Source organism: Alexandromys fortis, unplaced genomic scaffold (assembly GCF_014885135.2).
Source record: "Alexandromys fortis isolate MF-2015 unplaced genomic scaffold, M_Fortis_MF-2015_v1.1 scaffold_253, whole genome shotgun sequence".
Taxonomy (NCBI): domain Eukaryota; kingdom Metazoa; phylum Chordata; class Mammalia; order Rodentia; family Cricetidae; genus Alexandromys; species Alexandromys fortis.
This window is the reverse complement of record NW_026068124.1, coordinates 1,296,298-1,322,365: the sequence shown is the minus strand read 5'-3', so window position 1 is coordinate 1,322,365 and position 26,068 is coordinate 1,296,298. Positions and strand designations below refer to the sequence as shown.

At 36.5% G+C, this 26,068-nt stretch overlaps 2 protein-coding genes across 2 annotated transcripts; both read right to left on the bottom strand.

Moving 5' to 3' along the window:
- Positions 1–1,131: 1,131 nt before the first annotated feature.
- On the bottom strand, positions 1,132–2,067 carry LOC126490642 (olfactory receptor 147-like). The gene has a single exon (XM_050125712.1). It carries the CDS (start codon positions 2,065–2,067, stop codon positions 1,132–1,134), a length of 936 nt encoding a protein of 311 aa, XP_049981669.1.
- Positions 2,068–11,955: 9,888 nt separating this feature from the next.
- Positions 11,956–12,897, bottom strand: LOC126490635 (olfactory receptor 145-like). The gene is given in 1 exon segment (XM_050125705.1): positions 11,956–12,897. A coding segment is annotated over 1 exon segment (942 nt).
- Between the last annotated feature and the right edge of the window lie 13,171 nt (positions 12,898–26,068).

Below are 26,068 nucleotides of genomic sequence, written 5' to 3'. Positions count from 1 at the left end.
AAAATCTAGTTTTATCAAAACCTTAGTAGTCTGTAGCCTTCTGAGATCACAGATATCTTCAGCCTTCCTCAGAGCTACAATTGTAATGCTTGACCAAATCCTAGATAACTTGATGTCTAAAATAAGATAGATGCTCATTTTATATTTGCTCCTCAACAAACTCATTCATTGTATATTATAAAAATTATATTAGTAAATAGAGAGAAGTGACTAATAATACATTAAGATTATGTAATGTTTTTAAGAAAAGACAAAATACCATTAACAATGACAACTAAAACTGATTAGTCAAATTCTTCCCAATGAATACGAAGCATGTTTTTATTCATACATTCTTTCCCTCAGGTCTATAAATAGAAAACCTAATATAGGTTCCCTTTATTCTAAAAGACCACAATTGTTTCATTTTTAGTCTGCATACACTGGAATCATAACAGACTCATCAACTCCTCTTTACTAATCTGATTTAAGGATAAAGAGAATCATTTGAAAAGAAATCTACAACTATTCCAAGACAATTCACAATCCCAGTCATGATTAAGATATAGATACATGGAAGAACAGGTGCCTACTATACAAGAGAACATGAATAGACACCCCAAACAAACAATCTACAAAAATTTTCAAAGATGTAGTTTTAAAAGATCTCATGACCTTATTATTTCTGAGTATATTATCATCCATTGCTTTGTATATTTAAATCTTCATGCTTCCCAAGACTGGAGTATAACATACTCGCACAAATGCATTTGATCAGTTTTCAATACTGAAAAAAGATACATATAATTTTGGAAAATTACGAAATAAACAATGCTCTCTGCCGTTAAAGGATAATGGGTTAATCATTCTTCGCTGTCTTTACTTCTGAAATTTCCCTTGTTTAATTAACTTAATTTAATTTTGTGTAATGTTAAATTGCTTTAATTCCGTACTACTTTAGTCACTTGCTTCTGGCTGTCTTCTAACATGTTTTGGTTTTTGTATTTTGATGTAATTTTTGTTGTTGTCATTGAAGTTTCTCAATACAGTGGGTAAAATCCAGGGCCTCACACCTATATACAAATGAATGATCCTTCAGGTCCTACGTGTCACATGTCCTAAGATTTACTTCCATAACAAAAACAGTTTCTATTAGGTAAACATTTTTTTCCTCAAAGTTTTTCTCACTGCAATCTGGACATCCTTGTTCCTTAAACTATAGATGAAAGGATTCAGCATTGGGCCCAAAATGGTATAAAAAATGGAAGATATTTTATCTTCATCCCCAGCCGCACTAGAAGGTTTAAGATACATAAATGTTGAGGCTCCAAAGAAAAGGGAAACAGCTATTACATGAGAGCCACAGGTGCTGAAGGCTTTTGACCTACCCTCTGCAGAACGGATGCCAAGGATGCTGGAAAGGATCAAGGTGTAAGAAATAAAGATAGTCAGGCTGGGCACTGTTACATTGATACCCGCAACAATGAAAACCACCAGCTCATTGATGGCAGTATGTGCACAGGAGAGCTTCAGGAGAGGAAGTACATCACACATGTAGTGATTGAGGATGTTGTCATTACAGAAGCTAAGACTTAGGATGTTACCAGTATGGACCAAGCTTCCCACAAACCCCATCACATACACAGCTACCATCATCAAGTGGCAGACCTGATAGGACATGGTGACCTGGTAAAGCAGTGGTTTACAGATGGCAGCATATTTGTCGTAAGCCATTGCTGTCAAAATGTAGACTTCGTTAATAACAAAGAAGACAAAGAAAAAGAACTGAGTCATGCACTCTGCATGGGAGATGGTGTTCTGATTTACAAAACTGACCAGCATCTTGGGGATTATGACAGAGGAGAGGCAGAGATCTGTGAAGGAAAGGTTGAAGAGAAAGTAGTACATGGGGGTGTGCAGGTGAGGGCTCAAAACAATCAGAACAATCAAGCCCAGGTTTCCCACCATGGAAACGACATAGATCCCCAAGAAGAGGAAGAAGAGTGGCAGCTGGAGCTCTGGCTGCTGAGTCAATCCCAGCAGAATAAACTCTTTCACTGAAGAGTCATTTTCTGACTCTTGGTTCATAGCTGTGGGAACAGAAAGATAATTACATTAAAATAAAATCTCAGCCCTCCCCAAACCACACTAAAATCAAATTAAGAACCAGAATCGAATGATAAATCAAGGTCAGACTTCTCTGTGCTTTTGCTTTCTACATTTTGTGGGAGTTCATGGAGAAATAAACATAAATAGGTGAAAGGCCATTTCTCTGACAAGAATATTAAGAAAAGTAGTGATCATTTTAGTTTCTACAGCATCTCTACTCTTCTTCTATCTTGTAAATCTACCTCCCACTTTAGGTTCAGTGATAATCACAAAAGAGAAGAAACATGCCAGATCAAAGTCTCAAGATGGATTAAAGAAAAGCACGTATCCAACTCAATACTTACCCTTGGAATATAGGACTCATCAGTGACCTCTTTGAATCTTCCCTTTGCTCACAGATGGGCAAGTTCTAGTGGCATTGAAAAGCTGTAAAGGTGCATAACCCCAAACACACACATAGATAATTTTCTGTAACATTTGCCTTTCTTTGATGAGGGGAATTAATTTTGGACTGGCAAAGTCAAACCATCATTTCTAGAAATTAAAATAAGTCATGACAGTAGAACATTATTTGGAGTGATGTCTTTTCCGAGGTTGTCCTCTCTGGCCTAAAGGCTATTAAATAGTAGCTGCTAATGTCAAAAGAGCCCAGCGGTAATGACTCAAGAGAGTTTTATGAGACTGTAGTCTTAGGAACCTCATTAAAACTTGAAAAGTTTTTGTTTCCTGGGTATTTATCCCAAAAGATCAGGCTTTATTGCAACAGTACTTAGAGACTAGTTCAACAGTAATGATAATGGCTTTTGGAGAGATACATTTTGTTGTGCTTTTATCGTTTTAAAATTTTATACATAGATACAATGTGTTTTCAACAAGTTCACCCCGAATTCTTCCGCTGCAGTTCCTCCCCAACCTCTTACCACTATCCTCTCACAACTTCACTTATTTCCTTATTTTTTTTAACCTACTGTGTCTACTCAGCACTGCTAGTACGCTTATAATGTACGGATATCTATGTGAGAATAAAGAGCCTCTCTGGGGCCCCATCCTTGAAAACGACTGTTTCTACCAGTAGCGACCAAATGACAAGAGTTCCACACCTTGAAGTGAAACTTCATTACTATATCATTCTTCAATACCTGTTTTTTGTAAGGTTTTATTTTACATGGGTCTTATGCATTCTGTCTAAACCACTGGGAGTATACTTGAATAATGAACACACTGAGTACTCAAAACATAGTTTCGGTGTTTTTATATGTCGCATCTGAGTTTTACAATCTTCCCATTTCTAATTTACTTTTGACACTTTAGGCTTAGGAAAGGGGTATGTTGTGGTGGTCCCTTTTAAGGTGAACACTCCCAAATTCTTGTTCACTGCCAAATTCCAAATTATGGATGTCTGCATAAATCACTATTTATGCCAAAAAAATGCTGATGATGGTGGAAAATTGCACTAATAGATGGGTTTAATTTATTATGGAAACTTTTTAGAACCACTTTGGCATTATATTCACAGCAGAAAAACAGCCATATGTTACGTACTTCCCTGGGGCTTCTGTCATATCTAGTCTCAGGTAGCTCTTCCCAAGAATATGCTGGGAATGAACTCTGTCAGTAAAGCACTCTGAAATCCAAAAAGAAATTGCCTGTTTACTCCTATAACACATGTACCAATACAGAAATAGAGGGTATATTCTGCCAGGTCAGCAATTATTGTGGCTTTTAGGATCCACGGCTATATAAAATTGATTGTTACTATTTGCCTGTGATGGGATGCTTACATTGTAAATGCTATCAAACTAGAAAGTAGGGACGAAGCTTCTAGGGAGAAATGAGCTTTGTTTCCCCATGTTTTGACTAAACTCTATGGTATCTTCAACAAAAGGATCTCACCATCAAGTAATGGGCATAACCAAGAGCAGTAGCAATAGCCTGTAATATTGGAGAGTTCACAGCTCAAAAACAATTCCAAGATAAGTATCCTATTCCTGAATCTCAGTTTTAGTTGATGGCCTTCATGGCTAGGAGGAAGGCTATCTCCCAAATAATTCCTTTTTATACGTGAATATATCTTAAGAAGCTTATACAGTAGTGGGCATACACACAACTCTCTCAAAGGCCTTAATGTCAGTTATCTCTCCTCACACTCCCGCTCTATTCTGCCCTCCCATAACCTGTCCCACTCAGTCCTCCTGCTGCATTAGTCCCCATTCTTCCTTCATCCCACCTGTGCTCTGGATTTACACACATTTTATTCCTGTCACTGTGAGCACCCTACAAACAGAAAATCAAGAAAACCTGTCCAATATACAATGGATTCTTTGTATTTTCCATCAATAAATGAAATCCTATATATTCAAAAAAACAAACAAACAAAAAACCGAAATCCTATATATTAATTTAGAAATTTTTTCTTTCATATATATCACACATGTCTTACCAAAATCTTTAATCTCAAAAGGATTTTGTCAGTTTTCCTAGCATCTACTTCTGAGGCACTTAAATAATTAAAACTGATATATAAAAGGGGTGCTCTATAAAAATGTATAGAAGAATGAAAAAGTGAACATTCTTTTCCAGTTCTCTAAGGATGCATACTGGATATTCTTCACAAAATTTTCCCAAAAGGCAAAGAAATATAAGATACCAAGATTCTTATTTATAGACAAAAAGGTAGAGAGTGATGGCAGTCATAAAAAATGTTCAGGCACAGCCACCACATAGAGCCCATCAAAGGTAGTTCCATGTTAGAGTTATGAACATCAGAAGAAAGAAAATAAAAAGCTATTGTTCTCATCTATGAATATCACCCTGATCTTCTGAATAATACAAAGAGTACAAGGTGTCTCTTCACATACAATAGTTGCATAGACTGAGATCAGAGAAAAAATAATTGTAACAGTGCAGTATGATGAGGTCTTAAATGACAAAATCTAGATTCTGTTCCTTCTGTAGTGCCATTGGGATTCAGTAAAATGTTTTATACATTTGTAGCGCTAAACTGAAACATCTACAGTACTTAAAAAGATATATATAGCCTGAGAATACTAGAGAAAATGAGTAGGAAGAGCAAGATAGAAGTAGCATGAGTTTCAGAGGGAATAACAGCAGTTGGAACAGAAGAAACGGTGAGAAACAAGGAAGTATAGGATAGCAGCAATGAAGGGGAAGAAATGGAGGACGAGAAAAGAAGGTCCCTGAATTAAGAATAATTCTGTGAGGAGTTCTGATAAACAAAATACAAAAGAGACATTACTAGAGAGGCTTCAATAAAGCTTCTAATGAAAGGGATACAGGTAAACAAAAGACACAAAATCCTTCAAATCACTAGCCTAAAGGCGGACTAAATTGTAGAGTTGTGGCAAACAGAAGATTTTGCTGGTGGGAGGTTATCTGTTGCCTGTTTTTGTGGGTGCAGTTAGCTTCCTAGGGTTGGGGTTTTCCTTCTTGTACTTTCTATAGGGCTGGGTTTGTGGATAAATATTGTTTAAATCTGTTTTTGTCATGGAATATCTTGTTTTCTTTATCGACGGCAATTGAACACTTTGCTGGGTTTTGTTGTTTGGGCTTGCATCCTTGGTCTCTTAGTGTCTGCAGCGCATCCGCCCAGTACCTTCTGGCTTTCATGGTTTCCATTGAGAAGTCAGGCATATTTCTGATAGGTCTACATTTATATGTTACTTGACCTTTTTCCTTTTCAGCTCTTAATATTATTTCTTTGTCCTATATGTTTTGTATTTTGATTATTATATGGTGAAGGGATTTTTTTATCCAGTACATTTGGCTTTCTGTAAGCTTCTTGTACTTTCATAGGGATATCCTATGGGAAAGTTTTCTTCTATTTTCATATATATTTTCTGTGCCTTTGAGCTGGAGTTTTTTTGCTTCTTCTATACCTATTATTCTTAGATTTGGTCTTTTCATGGTGTCCCAGATTTCCTGGATGTTTTGTGTTAAAACTTGGTTGGATTTACTGTTTTCATCTATAGTATCTTCAGCACCTGAGATTCTTTCTTCTATCTCTTGTATTCTGTTGGTTGTACTTGCCTCTATAGTTCTTGTTCATTTACCCAGATTTTCCATATCCAGAATTCCCTTGGTTTGTGTTTTCTTTATTGCCTCTATTTCAGTCTTCAAGTCTTGAACTGTTTTATTCATCTGTTTGATTGTTTTGTTGTTGTTGTTGTTGTTGTTGTTGTTTCCTTAGGTTTCTTTGAGGGATCTATTAATTTCTTCCAATTTTTTGTTTGGCTGTCCTCCAATTCTTTGAAGTTGATTTTCATTTCCCCTTTAAGTGTCTCCATCATCTTCATAAAGTTACGTTTAAAGTCGTTTTCTTCTGCTTCTTCTGGGTTAGGATGATCAAGTCTTCCTCTTGTGTGACCACTGGGTTCTGGTGCTACTATGCTGCTGTTTAGATTGTTGGTTGAATTCTGGCATTGGCTCCTACCTACCTATTTCTTCAAATGAGACTGGCAGTGTCTTTATATCTTGATCCAATCTTTGCAGTGTCTGTCTGAGTCTTTGGGAATTGTTCTTGGTCTGCTCTGTACTGTCAATGCCTGTGTCTCAGGGAGCCACTGAGGCCTCTCTAACCTGCTCTCTTCATCTTCTCTCCTGGTTCACACTCTTGGTCCTCTCTATTGGTCTCCTCAGGGTTGTAGCAAGCTCTTGGTCCTCTCGGTATTGTAGCAAGCTGTGTTTCAGAGTTCCACTGAGGTGCAAAAAAGATAGGTGAGTTTGGGGTTGTAATGGGGCTAGTATCTTGCATAGTCCAATGGATGGGGGTTAGGTATTGGGGAGCCTGCCTGCAGGAAACTCTCCTGCCGGCTGACTAGAGAAGCCAAGGCAGTTAAGAGAGGGGCCTGGGGTTTTGTCCCACTATGGAGGTCATAGAGGGTAAGGTGTACTACCGCGTGGCTGGTCACTAATCTCTGGTCCAGTTTTGAAGCTAGCTGTGTTTCAGAGTTCCACCAAGGTTGCAGGAGGATAGGCGAATTTGGGGGCAGATAGGACTAGTAGCATGCATGGTCGGGTGGGTGGGGGAGGGTACCTTAGCTTTGTTTTTAAATCCAAACTTAAATCTGATTGTTGCATGTCTACCTACTCAATAAGTAGATTTTTTCCAAAATTAGTCAGAAAAAATGCATTTATTTCATTAATATTTTAATCATTTCCTTTGCATAAAATGTAAAAAGATTAATATCTCACATCTGAAAAAAAGTGTTTGAAATTCAAAGACTGAGTAAACACCTTAGTCTTACGTTTCATTTTAAAGAATTTGTGAGGCTTCTAATAAGCCCATCCTTCCAATGTGGGATGGATTTTCTTAAGAAATATTACTAAAAGATATGTGTTCACATATTCTTTACCCCCAAAAAATATTGTAGATTAGCAAGGATAAGAAAATACTAAATACTCAAGTTTGAGCAGGAAACTGAATACATTGAGGGACAAGAATGTGATCATAAAACTTGTTTCCCAGGGAAGCATAAGGCATGACTTCAGGCACACAGGTCATTCTGACCTTCTGTGTAACTTTTTAACTACATTAATTCAGCTAAACAAATCACTTTAGAAGATGCTGCCACATGAATATGTGCAGTTATTATTCATCCACTTAAAACTATATTTCTTTACATAAAATGTGTCTGAAAGTCTGCATTTCACTTACACTCTTTCTCCTTTTGTTACAGATTTTCATTTTGTTTTTGTTTTATTTAGCTGTTTGTTTGGTTTATTGGTTGTGTATTTGGTTGGTGCTTGCTTGCTTGCTTGCTTGGTTAATTTGTTGGGTTTGAAATACACAGTTTCTTTGTACAGCACATGCTGACTGGAACTCACTATGTGGTTCAGGAAAGCCTTCAACTGCTCAGCTTTCTGCCTCATACTCCTGTGCCTGGAATTGCAGTATGTAATACAGTACTATGCACCACAACTGCAGGGTTTTCTGGTTTGTCCTACTGTTCTGTTTATCTCACTATAGCCTCCTAAAAAATAAAATAACTGAGCCTGGATATACTTGCTCATAATCCTAACATCTCTGGATGCTAAGCCCTAGCTGGACTCCAAGAAGGGTTCAAGGTCATCATAAGTAACTCACTGAGACCTTGTTCCAAATTCAAAAGTAAAAAGAGGAATGATTATACCTAGAACTCTAAGAAAGCAATCTCTAGCATGTATGAAATCCTTTGTTTAATACCTGACACACAAAGACTGAAAAAATGTATTTTTACCACTGTTTCACTTGTATAAGTCTGCCAAATAAATTTTTAGGCACATGCAGCAGACAGGATGGCTTAAACAAGAGGAGATCATTTTCTTGCAAATCTTGGGCTAAAAGTCCTTTATCAACTGTCAGTTNTTCTTTATCCTCTCAGTCCACTGTCCTGGGGAAGGGGACACTGACAAAAGTTCCTGCGAGAACACACCTGCATAAGAATCACTGTTCCACAAAGAAAATGAAGTGTGCATGGAACTTCACTGAGACAGCAATATCAGGATTAGTAAGACATGATATTTTGAAACTAAGAAAAGAGACGAAGCTGCCAACCACACTGGCCCGAAATCACATATTGTTTGGTGGTTTACTTTACTCTTATTAAAAGGATCCTATTATATTTATATATACACTCCTTTTTTACAGATAACTCAATTATTTATCCTGTGTTCAGAATTAAGGTATTTATCGTATACTCCATTTTGTGAATGAGTCTCAGATAAGATGAACAAGATTTCTATGACTTTTGATTATCTTAATTTCTTAGTGATATTGTTTTTGAATTATGTGAATAAAAAGTTTATAAAAATGGTAGCCTTTCTCCAATAAAATCCTTCTAAACTTGCTGTATATTCATGGATACCTGTATATGTAGCATGAGAGAATACTACATCCATTTCCAGCAGCACAAAAATTAATTTTTTTAATATTTTAAAATATGCCTTTAGGTCTATTCTCTGTATGCTGATTCATATGTATTATATGTGAAGAATTGTATTTGCTTTCTAAATTATAGCTTGAATTGATCTGGCATCTGTAACAATAAATACATTTTCATAGGTATACTTGAACTATAAATGGCACCATGTGAATCCCAAGTGTGTATTTACACAAATTCTCCATCTATTCAATTGCAGCGACAGTGATACCAATATCTAGGATCAGTTGCTTACACTGATACCACCAGTGGCCGCTGTGTCAGAACTGTCAGCCGGCCCTCATCAGTGCTGATAATCTGTTAGTTAAGAGTAGTGGCACATGCCTGTTATTTCTGTCCTCTAGAGACAAAGTCAGAAAGATGATAATTTCATGACCTCCCTGAGATACACAACACAATCCTGTCTCAAGGCAAAGGGACAAAAATAAGCAGTGACAGGCTATGAAAAATCAAGGCTATACTGAGAAAGGAAAGTTGTATGAAATAAGCATTGTTTATATTTCAGGATTATGATACTTAAAATACAGGATGTATTATTTTTTAAATATTAAGTGTGTACCACAACCGTTTTATTATTAGCTATCCAGAATCCAAGGCTGAGAGGATAAAGAATCAAATCTTGCGCAATCCAAATTCAAACCTGACCAGTTCCATTGGGCTTTCTGTTTCCCACAGCCTACTGAGGGCATGAAGAGACAGGGCCTGGGTGCCCAAAAAAACTCCTGGTGCAGTTTCAGCTGGTCTCTACCTGGCCCACTCTTTTATGTGTTTATCTTTAGCCAAAAAACATCATTCATTCCAAAGAACATGAATGTTTTCGTTACTTAAGATTGGTTGTTTCATGATTACACTACAACTTGTTCATGGAACCTGGACTGCTTATAAATGAACATCTCCTACGATTCCAAATATGGGGAAGGAAGAAAACAGTTCTTTATCTGATTGATACCAGCTGGATTTTTATTGTGCTTACTGAGATTCATTCTTTTTGTCTGCAAGCCCCAATTCAACCTCGTGTTGTAATTCTTCTTCACACTTGCATACACATCATTCTGCTTAGCCTTCTTCCATAGCATTCATTCATCAGTTTCCATAACTATTGCTCATAATAGTCAAGATTGTTCCTGCCTTTGAACAGAGTTGTCTTCATAAAGCCAGCTGCCACCTTCTCAGAAAGAGTCCTGTGATCAGACAACCCAATATAAGACAGTTTTTCTCAGTACAAATACTTAGAATTTGTTCAAGACCTTGTACGTTGTTTTTCCTACACAAAATCCTAAATATGAAAATTATTTCACCGACTTACTGGTTTTTAGCTTTCTGCAATCAGATAAATCTTCAGTCTTCTTCAAAGCTGTATGTTTAATTTTTTTCCCAAAGTCTAGATAGCTCTATGTCCAAAATAGGATGGACCATCAGTCTAAATTTACAACATCAATAAACTACATCATTTTGAGAAAACTTCTGATACAGAATGAAAGTGAAATTATAGACACAAAGAACCATGTGATAACTAATTAAGATCATATGATTTATTACAGAAACCACAAAATTTATATATTGATAACCAGTAAATATCTTAAGTTAAATTTTTTCCAAGGAAGACATAGCATGTGTTTATACACACATTCATACCTACCCTCTAGACCATGAGAGGAAACCCTAGTACAGATTCCCTTTATCCTGAATTGCCTAACATAAAACTGCAGTTTGATTTTCAATGGGCAAGCACTGGAATCTCAACAGACTCATTACCTCCTCTTCACCAAACTGCATTAGGCTATAGATAAAATAATATCTAAACTTCAGCATCTCAAGAAACAAAGAAACCTAAAATGTTATCTTCTCCAAATATTTACAGGGCATTATTAACCAAACTATTGAGTCACTATGTCTAAGAATACTGAAATCAATATCTCAGTGGAATAACAACATAAGACCTCTAGATGTACCCTAGTTCAAGATGTCAACATTTTAGGATGAGGCTCTATGGAAGAGCAATTGACAAGCATGGAGACCCTGAGTATAAATCCCCAAACACACACTTGCAAAAAAAATGATATAAATGTGTACCTTTTAAAAATATTTTAGAATCTTACAATCTCTGACTGTAATATCATGCAGAGTGTTGTACTTAAATGGTTATGATTTCTAAGGCTAGAGTGTACCACACCAGTAGATGGCTGCTCTGTTTTTATTTCAATTTTCTATACTGAAAAAATATACATATGGTTTTGGAAAATTATAGTATAAGCTGTGCTCTATAGCCTAAAAGGATGATAGATTGATCATTGTTCTCTCCCTTTACTTCTGGACTTTCCTATGTAAATAAATTAATTTTACATAATCTTGCATTTGCACCATTATCACCATAGGTTTTGAATTTTGATATTATTTTAGTTGTTTTTGCTATAGCTACTTTTGAAGACTATCATAGTAGGAAGGCTGCTTATTTGTTCCCGGCTGCTCAGCCCAAAAATATTCACACAGAAACCATATTATTTGCAATACTGTTTGGCCAATGTGTTAATCATATTCCTGGGTAACTCATATCTTAAATTAACCCATCTCCATTAATCTGTGTATTGCCATGAGGCTATGGCTTTTGGGGTAAAATTCTGGCATCTGTCTCTGGTGGTTCTACATGTCTTCTTTCTGGCTCTGCCTTCTTTATCCCAGCATTTGGTTTAGTTTTCCCCCACCTAGCTAAGTTCTGCCTTGCTAAAGGCCAAAGCAGTTTCTTTATTTATTAAAAGCAAAACATAGACAGAAGTATCTCCCACACCAGACTATGGGTTCAATACAGAAATGCTGCGTGTAAGCAAATGCTCAGAAAATGGGCTACTTTTCTACACTACTTTTTCTCTCCCTAGTTGTAAACCTCACATATCCTAAGATTTTTTTCTTTCTTAACAAATGTAGATTCTACTTAAGTAAATATTCTTTTCCTCAAAGTATTTCTCAGTGCAATGTGGACATCCTTATTCCTTAAACTGTAGATGAAAGGGTTTAGCATTGGACTCACAACAGTGTAAAAAACGGTAGATACTTTATCATCATCACCAGACACATTAGAAGGTTTAAGATACATGAAGGCTATAGCTCCAAAGAAAAGAGAAACAGCTACAACATGGGAGCCACAGGTGCTGAAGGCTTTTGACCTACCCTCTGCAGAACGGATGCCAAGGATGTTGGAAAGGATCAAGGTGTAAGAAATAAAGATAGTCAGGCTGGGCACTATGACATTAAAACCCACAACAATGAAAACCACCAGCTCATTGATTGCAGTATCTGTGCAGGAGAGCTTCAGGAGAGGAGGCATGTCACACAGGTAGTGATTGATAATGTTGCCATCACAAAAGGTCAGACTTAATATGCTACCAGTATGGGTCATGGCTTCAAGAGACCCCATCATATACACGCCCACCATCATCAAGAGGCAGACCTTATGGGACATGGTGGTGTGGTAGAGCAGGGGCTTACATATGGCAGCGTATCTGTCATAGGCCATGGCTGCCAAAATGTAGCATTCGTCAATACAAAAGAAACAGAAGAAAAAGATCTGAGTCATGCACTCTGCATGGGAGATGATGTTCAGCTTCACAAAACTCACCAGCATTTTGGGAGTTACAACAGAAGAGTAGCAGAGATCTGTGAAGGAAAGGTTGAAGAGAAAGTATTACATGGGGGTGTGCAGGTGAGGGTTCAAAATAATCAGAACAATCAAGCCCAGGTTCCCCACCATGGAGACCACATAGATTTCCAAGAAGAGGAAGAAGAGAGGCAGCTGGAGCTCTGGCTGCTGTGTCAAGCCCAGCAGGATGAACTCCTTCACAGAAGAGTCATTTTCTGAAGCCATTCCTCGGGTCATAGCTGTGAGAACAGTAAAATGAGTAATATTAGAATGAGGTCCTAGCCCTATCCAACCTTTACCATAAAAATAAGACTTAGAACCAGAATGGAAGGATAAAGTCAAGCTCACACTTCTCCATGCCTCTGTTTTCTACATTTTGTGAGAGTTAATCTTCAGAAATAAATATCAATATGTAAAAAGTCAATTCTTTAGAATAATATTGAGGGCACCAATGACCATTTTTTGTTCTGCAGCATCTCTGTTCTGCTTCTACCTTGAAAATTTACCTCGCAATTCAAGCTCAGAGGTATTATCAAAAGAGAAGACCCAAGGCATAGAACTCATTGCCATTCTCAGTGGTAGTTTGGGAATGGGGAGGAAATCTAGCATGCATCCAATTCAACACTTACCTTTCTCTGTGTGGAACTAAGAGAATTTAAAATCTTCTCTTCTCCACCCTCACAGAATGGTATGTACAAATGGCACTGATGAGCTTTAAAGTCTATAGCCCGAAAAATAATTTATTTTTGTTATTACTAGGTTTAGACTTCTGGTGATGAAGAAAATTAATTTTAGATAGGTAAGCCAGAGCCCTCATTCTTCCAAATTAAGAGAAGCCATCGGTTGTAGATCATGATTTTAGTGGTGGCTTTGCCCAGAATGTCCTCTCTAGACCAGAGATTGGTAAATAGCAACTACCACAGTCACAAGAGCCACCTGGTAATGACCCAAGAGGCTTTTATGAGTTTGTAATCTTAGAGACCTTATTAAAATTGGTAAAGCTTATGTTTTCCAGCTATTTCTCCCAAGAGATCGGGCCTCTAGCTACACTACTCACAGATGAATTCATTAGTAATGATATTGGCTTATTGGAGGTATCTAATGTTTTGTTTTTATTGTTTGAAATGATTATACATATATACAATGTAATTTGACCAAGTTCATCCTTGATTTCTTCCCTCTCCAATTCTTCCTCTATCCTCATACCACCATTCCCTCACATCTTCATCTTTGCTTTTCTCTCTTTTTTAAAGTCATCTGAGTCCAATCAGCACTGCCGGTATGTATATGTCTGCAGAAACATCTACGTCAAGATAAGTAGCCTCTCAGTAGCCACATCCTTGAAAATGACTTTTTCTTCAAGCAACTGTCAACAGCCAATAGTTCCTCAGCTAGAGGTGGAACTTCATGACTATAACCTCCCTCAATGCTTAGATTTTGTTCGGTTTGATTTTACATAGGTCTCATGCAGACTGTTGCAATCACTGTGAGTTCATTTGAGCACTAAACTTGTTGAGTCCTAAAAACATTGTTTCAGTGTAGTTGCTTGTCATCTCTGGCTCTTAAATCTTTTCACCCCTTCTTTTCTTATGATCCCCTAGACTTTGGAGAAGGGTTATGATTTGGCAATCTGTCTATTTTCATTTATGGACGTCTATGTTAACCACCATCTACTTCCAAAAGATGCATTTCTGATGAATTTTGAGAAATGCACTAATCTATGGGTATATAATATAAAGGAAATTTATTAGGAGTCAAATTAATTCTATATCTACAGTAGAAAACCAGACAGGGTCACTTCCCTAGAGACTATATCTATCTAGTCTCAGGTAGCTTACTCTAAGAATGAGTTCTATGCTAGGAATGAGTACTATCTCTGGAGCAAGCCTGAAATCAAAACAAAAAAAAAATGCTTAGTTAATCCCACAACACTTGTACCAATATAACACAGAGGGTGTATTCTGTCAGGTTAGCAATTATTGTAGCTCTCAGGTTTACAGCTAAATAATTGATCATTACTATTTGCCTATGATAACAAGCCCAGACTTTAGCTCTACAGAATCTATACAATGGAGATGAAGTTTCCTGGCAGATACCAGCTTTATTTCTCCATGCTAGGATTTGAATATATGGTATCTTCAGCAATAGGCTCTCACCTTGAAGTTTTGGCATAATCAAGAGCAGTGGTAATTGCCTTTATTTGGGGGTGCTTAAATGGACCACAACTGGCATAAAACTCCAAAAATGATAACTCATTCCTATATTTCAGTTTTTATTTGATAGCCCATGGTGTCTAGGAGGAATGATGTCTCCCAATTAGAAAGTAACTCTACTTAATTGCTTTTTTATATGAATATATATGATAAAAACATATGATAAATAAAAAGATATGGATATATCTTTTCTTTTATTTTTATTGAACTCTACATTATTCTCTGCTCCCTTCTCTGCCTCTCCCCTCCCCCTTTCCATCCTCCCCCCAAGGTTCCCCTGCTCCCAACTTACTCTGGAGGTCTTGTCTTTTTCTTCTTTCTTTTCTTTCTTTTTTTTTTTTCTTCTTCTACTTTCTACTTCCCATGTAGATTAGATCTATGTATGTCTCTCTTAGGGTTCTCATTGTTGTCTAGGTTCTCTGGGATTGTGATTTGTGGGCTGGTTTTCTTTGTTTTATGTTTAAAAACCACTTATGAGTGAGTACATGTGATAATTGTCTTTCTGGGTCTGTGTTATCTCACTCAAAACGATGTTTTCTAGCCTCAATGTCCCTCTACCAAAGAATGAATAAGGAAGATGTGGTACATTTACACAATGGAGTATTACATGGCAGAAAAATATAACACCATCTTGAATTTTGCAGACATGAATATATTTTAAGAAGCTTATATGGTGGTAGGCATACACATAGCTTTCTCAAAGGCCTTAATGTTAGTTATCCCTCCTCTAACTCCCCTCTATTCTGCCCTCCCATATCCTGTCCAACTCAGTCCTCCTTCTGCATTACTCTCCATTATTACTTCATCATCTGTGCTCTGTATTAAAACACATTCTATTTCTATCACTATTGGCACCCTACAAATAGAGATTCTAGAGAACCTATTTAGTATACAATAAATCTTTCAAACTTTCTAGCACTAGATGAAATTCAATACATTTTTTATAATGTCTTCTTTCATGTGTATCACACATTCTACTTAATCAAAGCCTATTGTGTTGAAGGATTTTGTCTGTTTTCCTCACAGAAACATCTGAAGCACTTAAATCAATTAAACCTGACATATGTAGGGGATTCTCTATAAAGATATATGAAAGAATGAATAAGTTAACATCTTTGTCTAGTTCTCTAAGAATACATACTGGATATTGCTCACAAAATTTGCCCCAAAGGCAAAGAAGTATAAGGTGTCCATACTCTTATTTATAGACAACAGGGTGGACAACAACATCATCCTCAAAGAATGTATAGACGCAGCCAACAACCACAAACCATCATAAGTAATTCCAGATAAGAGTTACTAAGGTCAGAAGAAATAAAAATAAAAAGCTACTGCTACCATCTATTAATATCACCCTGCTTTAGTGAGAAATACTTATCCAATGCCTTTTTCTATACAACTGTTACACAGACTGAGATCACAAAAAAAAATTATAACAGTGCAGTATAATAAGATCTGAAATGCCAAAATCTAGGATCTGTTTCATTTATGATGCCATTGGGAGTCATGAAAATGTTTTATTCTTTTCTGGCAGAAAACTGAAAAATTGCAGTACTCAGAGAGATTACTATGACCTGAGAATACTAGGCAAATGACTAGCACTAGAGAAAGGGAAGAGCATGCGTTGTAAAGGCCATTACAGCAATGGGAACAGAAGAAAAGTTGAGAGACAGGGAGTGAGGAAGTATAGGATAGCAGCAAGGAAGGGGAAGAAAAGGAGGAAGAGAAAGGTCCCTGAATTAAGAGTAACTCTGTGAGAAGTTCTGTTAAACAAAAATATAAAAGAGATATTAGAAGAGAGGATTCGGCAATGTTTCTAGTAAAAGGGATACAGGAAAACAAAAGGAACAAACCTTCCAAAACTCTAGCCTAAGGGCTGACTAAATTGTAGAGTTGTTGCAAACAGAAGTTAAAAAGAGTGTGCTTTTGGTTAAATTTTTACATTTCACCTTAATCTGCACATGAAAGTAGAAATCTGAAGTAGGAGAATGAACCAAAAAGCTAAATCAATTCAGAAACAAATGTCAGAACAAGAGAAGAATCACAGGTCATTTCTCTGGACAACAAAGATATTCAAAGACTGGAGAAGTCTATGGACAAAGTAAATAATAGAGCAGAAAGAATTCTTAAATAAGGAATCTTCCCATTATAAATTTTTCTGTTTAGGATGAAAAGAAATACAGCAACTGAGAAAATGAATCTCAATTTTCCCTGACTCTCCAAAATTACTATGGGACCAAAATTCCTTAGGGCAAACTTGAGATGCACTGTGCAGGTTATATTCCTTTGGGGCACCAAGGCAATCAAACATTGTGATTCATTATATGTTTTATAAAATGTTAAAAATTTTTGTTGGTTAGTGTTGTTTTGATTTTCTTTTTTACTCATTTCTCTCTTCCAGTACCATACAAAGTGACTTCCAGCCCTGTGAATGCTAGTCAGTAGGGGTGAAGATTCTAGTTGGGTACCAGCTGGATTTCTCCACATTCAATAACATAAGCAGTGTCAACAATAAGGCCATCTGGTTCTTGAGAATTGCTTTGTCAATGGAAGTTTGAGAGGCTTCTCTATATGACCATTTGGGTCAACAAGTTAACAACATGTTACCCACCTTGGCCTGCAGTTTTTAGTTGGAGGTATAAAATGTCTAGTTGAAGTATTGTCTTCCACAATACTCCATTTAAATATCATTCATTTGTATTAGGAAATTTCTACAGTAGAGGGTTTTCATATGGCTCTTCAAAAGTCCTTTAGTGTTAGTTGTCCCTGCCCATACTCTCTGAAACTCTATATATTTGTTCAATGTGTTTTGATTATATCAATTCCCATTCCTTCTCTAGCTCCTCTTAAACCTGCCTGTCCCATCCTCTTCTCAGATTTATGTCCTCTTTTTATAGCTCACTGAATCAAATCAGTGCTGGTTGTATCATCATGGGGGTGGAGCCATCCACTGAAGCATGGGATGCCCTGAAGAGAGTTGACTGTCCTTAGCCTAGTGGCCCTAGTAGTTAATATAGGAATATGAAATATAGAGGGAGGTAAGAGGAGCTCATGGACCCATATCCCTAACTGAAGAACTATTGAAAACTGATAGTTCGTACTGGGGAAAGAGCCATTTTTCTTTAAGGTTATAATTCCTGTTAAGTCAATCATGCCCAAGTAGTTGGCCCCATACCCATGAGTATATATGTCCAGCACAAATAAAACTATGGGGGGGTGTTTAAAATGAAAACAAACAAACATAGGACATGAACATGTGAGAGGTTAGGAAGATAAGAAATGGATTTGGACATGAGAGAAGTTAGGGGAGGAGTAGGAATATCAACAAAACACATGGTATGATGCTCTCAAAAACTTAATAAAAATGTTATGTTCAAAAAGAACCTTAAATATGCCTTAAGTATAATATATGAAATATTGTTGCAAGAGGTTTCTGTCAAATCCTAACCTAGACTTTGTGATGAAAGTCTTTCAAATTTAAATATCTAATGTACATGTAGATAAACATGGAATGAAGGTAGACGGGTTCCAAGATAGCACACCTATCTTACCTCTTTCTTTCTTCCATTTGCATTAGGCCATATCATCCTAATTCAATTTTAGCAAAATATTTCAAATAGTAACCCCTCCACTAACACATATAGAACTTCATATTTCATTCACTCCTGACTCCTTATAAGTCTCCCATGTTCAACCTAATTGGTCAGTGCTGACCAAAACTTCATGTTGTACTATATTTTCATAACTATAAAAAACATAGTATTAACTAAGCTGCCTAACTTCAAATATTTGTCTGTAAATCTAAAATAAGTTCAAATTTTATTTTTAATGCACTAAATGTGAAGACATTGTTATTGAAAGATGTGCAATTTTTGTTTATGCTGCGGACTATTACTTTAACCGGGTAAAAGTGTGTTACTTTTGTTTATGCTGCATTTGTTTAATGATGGATGGATGTGGGATTAATTATGTAAAGATGTGTTTCATCTGTTTCAGCTGCCCTGCCTAAGGCACCTGATTGGTCTAATGAAAAGCTGAACTGCCAATAGCTAGGCAGGAGAGAGATATGTGGGGCTGGCAAAAAGAAAGACTACATAGGAGGAGAAATCTAGGCTCAAGAAGGAAGGGAGAAGAAGAAAAGAAGGAGGGAAGAAAGAGCAACATGCTTGGGACAAGAAGCCAGGCAAGTGCCAGCCAGCAGTTACGGAGTAAGATAAAGAAAGACATTAAGTAAAGGTAAAACTCCTCACCACAAAAGGCAGATAAAGAGAAAATGATTAAAAGTTAAAATGTGCCTAAGCTAGGCCAAGCATTCAAAATAGGATAAACTTTCTTTCATATTTACTAGATGTTTTTCTCAAATAAAGTATTTTCATAGTTTCCAATTTTTAATATATTTCTTTATGATCATGATTTGTTGTGTCAGGTTGTACAGGTAAAACAGACATTTGAAAATCTGGTCACTTAAAAATTATACTCTTAATTTTCTTTAAAGGCCTACTGGGACAGAAAATACTCATTCAAAGGTGATGTTTATTAAGTTTATATTAATTAATTAATTAATCAATCAATCAAGTTTTCTCCGCCTGATCACAGTTCACTTGTACAGCTGATATATACCTTCAGTGAAGTGACTGGATATAAAATAAATTTTAAAAAATTAGTAGCCCTCCTATATACAAATGAAAAAAATAAAAATAAATAAATAAATAAAATAAAATAAAAAACAAATGATAAGAAGACTGACGAATTAGGGAAACAACACCTTTCTCAATTTTTATTTTTATTTGGCAAAAAAAGTATGCATTTATGAGGTACGGTAAAATGGTATCACAGAGGGGGACATTTGCCAGTGATTAAATTGCTGTATTTAACATATCTACCATCACACATTCTCACCATTTCTTCATGAAAACATCTCAAGACTATTCTTTTAACCATTTGGAGCTAGAAATTATTGACTCTCCTTAAAACATGTTCCTCCTTCCTGAAACCTTGAACTGCTTAATCCCCTGGTTTTCTTCTCAACATATGCACAACTTTTAAACTTAAACTACAGTCAATGGTCAGGTCAACACTGAAAGCTTCACCATGACCAGTTGTCCTCCCAGAGCTAAGCCACAGGGGTAGTTGATTGTGCTTATTCTTCTGAGACTCAGGAAAGCTGCTGAGGCCAGGGATGGGTCAGAGATGTCCCTGAATGAAGACCTAGAGAGGCCATTCCATTACATGAAGCTGTGCAGTTAAAGCCTGCATTGCCTTGGAGACCCTAAGATGTTGGCGACGCCAAAGTCGTGGGACACCTGCTGAGGAGAGCTGATAACAGGAAGTGGGAAGTGCCCAAGAGAAAGAAGTATGATACAGCTAATAAAGGTGAAAGAAGTTGAAGATCTGAAGAGAATTTTGACTTCAGATATGGAAAGGCAGATTTTGAAGTTTTTCCAGAGAGATTTTGGTCTTGACTTGGACCAGTGCTCCTTTACTATGTTCCATTCCCTATGTTTTGGAATGGTTATGTATATCTTATGCCATTATATGTTGGAACCATGTGATCAGCTTTTTGATTTTGATTTTACAGGGGATGACAGTTAAGAGATTGCATTACTCTCAAAAGAGACTTTGAGCTTTATACTTTTAAGTAAGTTTGAAAGTGTTATAGACTATGGGGATTTTTGAGCTGGACTGCATACATTTTTGAATTTTGATATGGCTTCTAGTTTTGGGGGGCCAAGGAATGGAATATAGTGGCTTTAAAGAAAAGGGCCCTCAAATGGAGTTACACTATTAGGAAATGTGAGTTTGTTGGAGTAGGTGTGGCCTTAATGAAAGAAGTGTGTCACTGTGGGTTAGGCTTTGAATACTCCTATGCTCAAACTACTCTGAGTGTAACAGACCTCTTCCTGTTGCCTGCACAGTGATGTAGGATGACATTCAGCTACTTCTCCAATTCCATGTCTGACTGCACACCACCATGTCACACCACGATGATAATGAATGAAACCTTCGAAATGGTAAAACACCTCAATTAAATGTTTATTTTTTATCAGAGTTGCTGTGGTCATGATGTCTCTTCATAGCAATTGAAACCCTAACTAAAACACTGAATTTACATTGATGATAGTTGATTTGAAACTCCCACTGAGAGTTATGTAGTCCCTTGAATATAGGTGATATGGCCCCTCTGCAGTAATTTATATAAAAGGAAATATAATTAAGGGAATCAGTGTTAACTAATTAGAATTCTATATAGTGTATTTTTTCTAGTAAAAGTATATGTACAGCATACTATTGATTATGCTGTTTCACTATTTATTCTCTATTTAAATAACCACGTGTCCATAATTAAGGATTAAGAAGAAAGACTAGACTTTGGTGTTTTTTTTTTTACTTTTCTTTCTTTCTTTATTTATTTCTTTATTAATTAATTAAAGATTTCTGTCTCTTCCCCACCGCCGCCTCCCCTTTCCCTCCTCCTCCCCAATCAAGTCCCCCTCCCTTGTCAGCCCAAAGAGCAATCAGGGTTCCCTGCCCTGTGGGAAGTCTAAGGACCACCCACCTCCATCCAGGTCTAGTAAGGTGGGCATCCAAAGATGTAAAAATAGTTGTTTAATTAAAATGTATTTAGTTTTTATTTTTCTGACTATTAATTATTGTTTTGCTTTTAACAGATTAAAATCAAATCTGTGCACTGGGATACAGGCAATTGGTAGAGCTCCCTGTTCTCTGTCAATGTCATATCCACAGGAGACTGTTTCTCTGCCAACTAGAACTCACTCTGACTCTTACAATACTTTTGTCCTGTCTTCCAAATAGTTACCTGTACCGTGGGTGGGGGAGTATGTCCCATTTACAGCTTAGGGATAGTATTTCTCACTCACCCCTCCTTCATCCTACCCTTCAAATCTTGTAACCACAAAGCAAAATCTTTTGGGAATGCATTTACTAACCACTAGTTTTCACCAACTCAAATGTTAAAAATGTCAGCATACAGCATCTGAGGACTATAACAAAGATGTTTCCACTTTGCTCTAACCTCCTACATGATGACCCTGCTAGTAATTAAAGGTGCATTGATTTGTAACTTTCTTTTGTTGTGTTACTGTAAAAGCCTTCATAAAATTGCTAACACATTGTAGCATGGTATGTGGAACAAGCTGCATCCTTGTCTCTGAGTTGTAGTCAATCCAGAATAAATAAGCTCTTTGAAGTGACAATATGTGTTTTTGAACTGAGATCCGTCATTGTTTAATTTCCCAGACTTGTCCAATAATCTAAGTTGTTTAAAAATAATAGCTCAGAATGCCCCCAAGTGGACAGAAGTGAACATTTTCAGAACTTTCTATGATTTAATGAATTAACTTTCACATGCTTTGCAAACTCAGTAAACCCTGTAGATTCTCTTGTTTCCAGTTAACTTATAAATCACTACTCTTGAATATCGTACACGTGAACAACATAGTATGCATTCTCACTTTGTTTTGCTGTAATCATCATGTTGATTTGTGGGTTAGAATAGCTGTGATTGCCAGCGGATCTTTTCATAGACTTTTGCCATAGGCATGGACTCGTCAATTGAGCCTGCAGATTGTTCTAAAGAGGCAAAGCAGGTGATAAGATTGACATCTCTGCCTTGATGCTGTATGAGTATCCTCCCATTCCCTTACCTTTGGGTCAGATTGCTCCTGTTAAACTTTGCATACAGACGTGTTAGACATTCAGAGAAAGGCAGTAGGAGATTGGTATAGGCCATAATTTATTTATCTCTTTAATCCCTCTCAAAGCTAAATATACATTGTGTGACTAGCATAGCTTCAAGGTTTACAGAAGCATCAGGACCCACAGATTAACAATTACCAGGTTACAGATTAACAATTACCAGGTTACAGCTTCAACATATTGCCTACAAGGCTCTAATCACTAGCATATTGCTAACATAAACTTGCATTTAACCCATGCCAAAGTCAAATGGAACTTAAATTAGTGCTGAGTTAAGATGGCCACTCCTGGGCACTAGCCACCCTCTTGCTTAGAAGACTCTATCAGTAAGTATTATTTTCATTTCAATAACTCACCTTTGATTCACTGGGCTCCATTTTCAATAGCCTCTTTAGATGGAGTTTGATCTATTGGACAATAATAAAATATCACAAAAAGAGACTAGTCATCAGTTAAATTAATTTTGATATGGGTATCTTTTGACCGTTAGAGAGATTAAATAAACATATTAAACTATCATATGAATAAGATATTTCCATTATGGAGGTAGCATTATTTTTTAATTCTAAATGTAAATCTGATTGTTTTATATTTACCTACCTAGGAAAATAAGATTTTCCAAAAATTAACCAGAAAGAAATGTATTTATTTCATTAAATTCAATCATCTGCTGTATATAAACTGTAAAAAGAATCATTAGTAACTCACATATGGAAAAAAGTTTGAAATTCAAAAATTGAGTAAACATTTTAGGCTTATGTCTTATTTTCAAGAGTTTGAAAAGCTTCTAATAATCCCATCCTTCCAATGTGGGATAGCTCTTCTTAATAAAATCTTACTAAAAGAGATGTGTTCAAATGTTCTTTACCCCTCAAAAAATTATCAATAAACAAGGATAAGAAAATAGTAAATATTCAAATTTAATCAGTAGGATGACTACATTGTGGGGGAAAAAAAAACTTAAAATGTCATAAAAATGTGATAACAAAACTCATTTCCCAGGGAAGCATGAGGCATGACTTCAGTCATGAAGGTCATTCTGGTCTTCTGTGTGACTTTTCTTAATTTACTTACTTTTATGTGCATTTGGTGATTTTCCTGCCTATATGTGAAGGTATTGAATTTGTGGAACCGCAATTATATTTGTAAGCCATTATGCGAGTACTGAAAATTGAAACAGGATCCTCTTCTCAAAGAGCTGCTTTTAACCACTGAGCCATATTTCATGTCACCATTCTGGCCTTCTTGATGTGGGAGTGATTTCTTACTAATAAAGAAACTGCCTAGGCCCATTTGATAGGCCAACCCTTAGGTAGGCAGAGAAAACAGAACAGGATGCTGGGAGAAAGAACCTGAGTCAAGGAGTCACCACGATTCTCCCACTCCAGACAGACGCAGGTTAAGATCTTCTCTGGTAAGCCACCTCATGGGCTACACATATTATTAGAAATGGGTTAGATTAATATGTAAGAGCTAGCCAATAAGAGACTACAGATAATGGGCCAGGCAGTGTTTAAAAGAATACAGTTTCCATGTAACTATTTCAGACATAAGCTAGCCATGCGGGCAGCCGGGTGCCGGGGATGCAGCCCTGCGGCTCCTAACACTACACCTTCTGTTGCTCATCAGGATTCTTAACTGGAGTAGAGTGAACAAATGATCAGCAGTCAGTACTGCTTCTAACTACCAGCTCAGTAGTAATGCACAGTGTATTGAGATAGGCTTGCTTCTTCTTCTCCTCCTCTTCCTCCTCCTTCTATTCCTCCTCCTCTTAATCTTCCTCCTCCTTCTCTTTGTCTTCCTCCTCCTCTTTATCCTGCTCATCCTCCTCCTCCTCCTCCTCCTCCTTCTACTCCTACTGCTACCACAACTACAACTACTACAACTATTATTACTACTACTATGACTACTACTTATTCTATTTGTATTTTCTTCTTCTTCTTCTTCTTCTTCTTCTTCTTCTTCTTCTTCTTCTTCTTCTTCTTCTTCTTCTTCTTCTCTTCCTTTTAGTCTGTAAGAACACAATCTTCAGATGCCACTTTTGAAACAATCTTTTCATTCTCTAGGAGGTTTATATTCTCTACCCAATGACTATCTTCCTTGTTCTCACTATTATAGTCTTTCAACTTGTATTTCAGGTGAACAATACAACTGATTTCAGAAGACATTGTCACTTGAATATATGCAGTTATTATTCCTCAACTTAAAACTATATTTCTTTACATAAAATTCAATTTTTCAAAGTTTGAAAGGTTGTATTTCACTTATACTGTTTCTCATTTTTACTGTTTTTGGTTTATTTAGCAGTTTATTTTGTTTATTGGTTGTTTGGTTGGATTGTTGGTTCATTGTTTTTGAGAGACACAGTCCTCTTGTACAGCACATGTTGACTAGGAACTCACTATGTGATTCAGGAAAGCCTTGAATTGCTCAACTTTCTGCCACAGACTTCCATGGGTGGGATTACAGTATCTAATATGGTATATACACCACAACTGGCAGTGTTTTTAGGTTTCTTTCATTGTTTTGTTTATTTCACTATAGCCCTCTAAAAATAAAGGAAAAAATAGATCAAGTTATATATGCTTATAAAAAACTCTAGATGCTAAGTTCAAGACCTACCCAGACTCTAGGAAAGGCTCAAGATCATCATGAGTAATTCAATAAGACCTTGTCCCAAATACAATAGTAAAAAGAGGATGGCTATATATGGAACTGTGATAAACTACTCCCTATACATGTGAATTTATATGTTTAAAGTTCTTTGTGTTCTATGCACACAAAGATTGAAAATTATATTTTCACCACTGTGTCACTTGCTTAGGTATCAATGGACATGCTTGTATCAGTAGGGGAAAGTTCACTGGGCCTCAAAACTAGAGAAAAACTAAAGGCAATGAAGAAATCAATAAATTAAGTCCATCATATAAAAAAACTGAAAGAAAAAAGAAACATGATCATCTCATTAGATGCAGAAAATCTAAAAACCATTCATGATAAAGTCCTGAAGAGATTAGAATAATGAGGGACATACCTAAGCATAATGTAGACAATTTAGAGAAAACCTACAGACAACCTCAAATTAAATGTAGAACAACTTCAATAAATTTCTTTTTTTTCTCGGTAATAATATTTATTAAGGACCATAATGTATATGAGATTTTAGCCTGCCACAGTTTGATAAATGCTGGCAGAAGATAAAATACTAAACAAGACGACTCAGCAGATAAAAGCACTTGCTACCAAGCAAGATGACCTAAGTTCAGTCCCAGGAACCTACATGGTGAAAGAAGATAAGTGACCATTCCAGAAGTTTTCTTCTGACCTAAACATACATGCTGTGGCATGTGCACATGGGGTGGGGACCACCTTTTAGGTCAGAGTCAAAGCAACATTTTGGGGTTTTGTTTGTTTGTTTTTTAATTTATTTATTTCTTTATTAATTAATTAAAGATTTCTGTCTCTTCCCCACCGCCGCC

Coding starts and splice junctions, on each gene's coding strand:
- LOC126490642 (XM_050125712.1), bottom strand. CDS start 2,067: ATGAACCAAGAGTCAGAAAATGACTCTTCAGTGAAAGAGTTTATTCTG.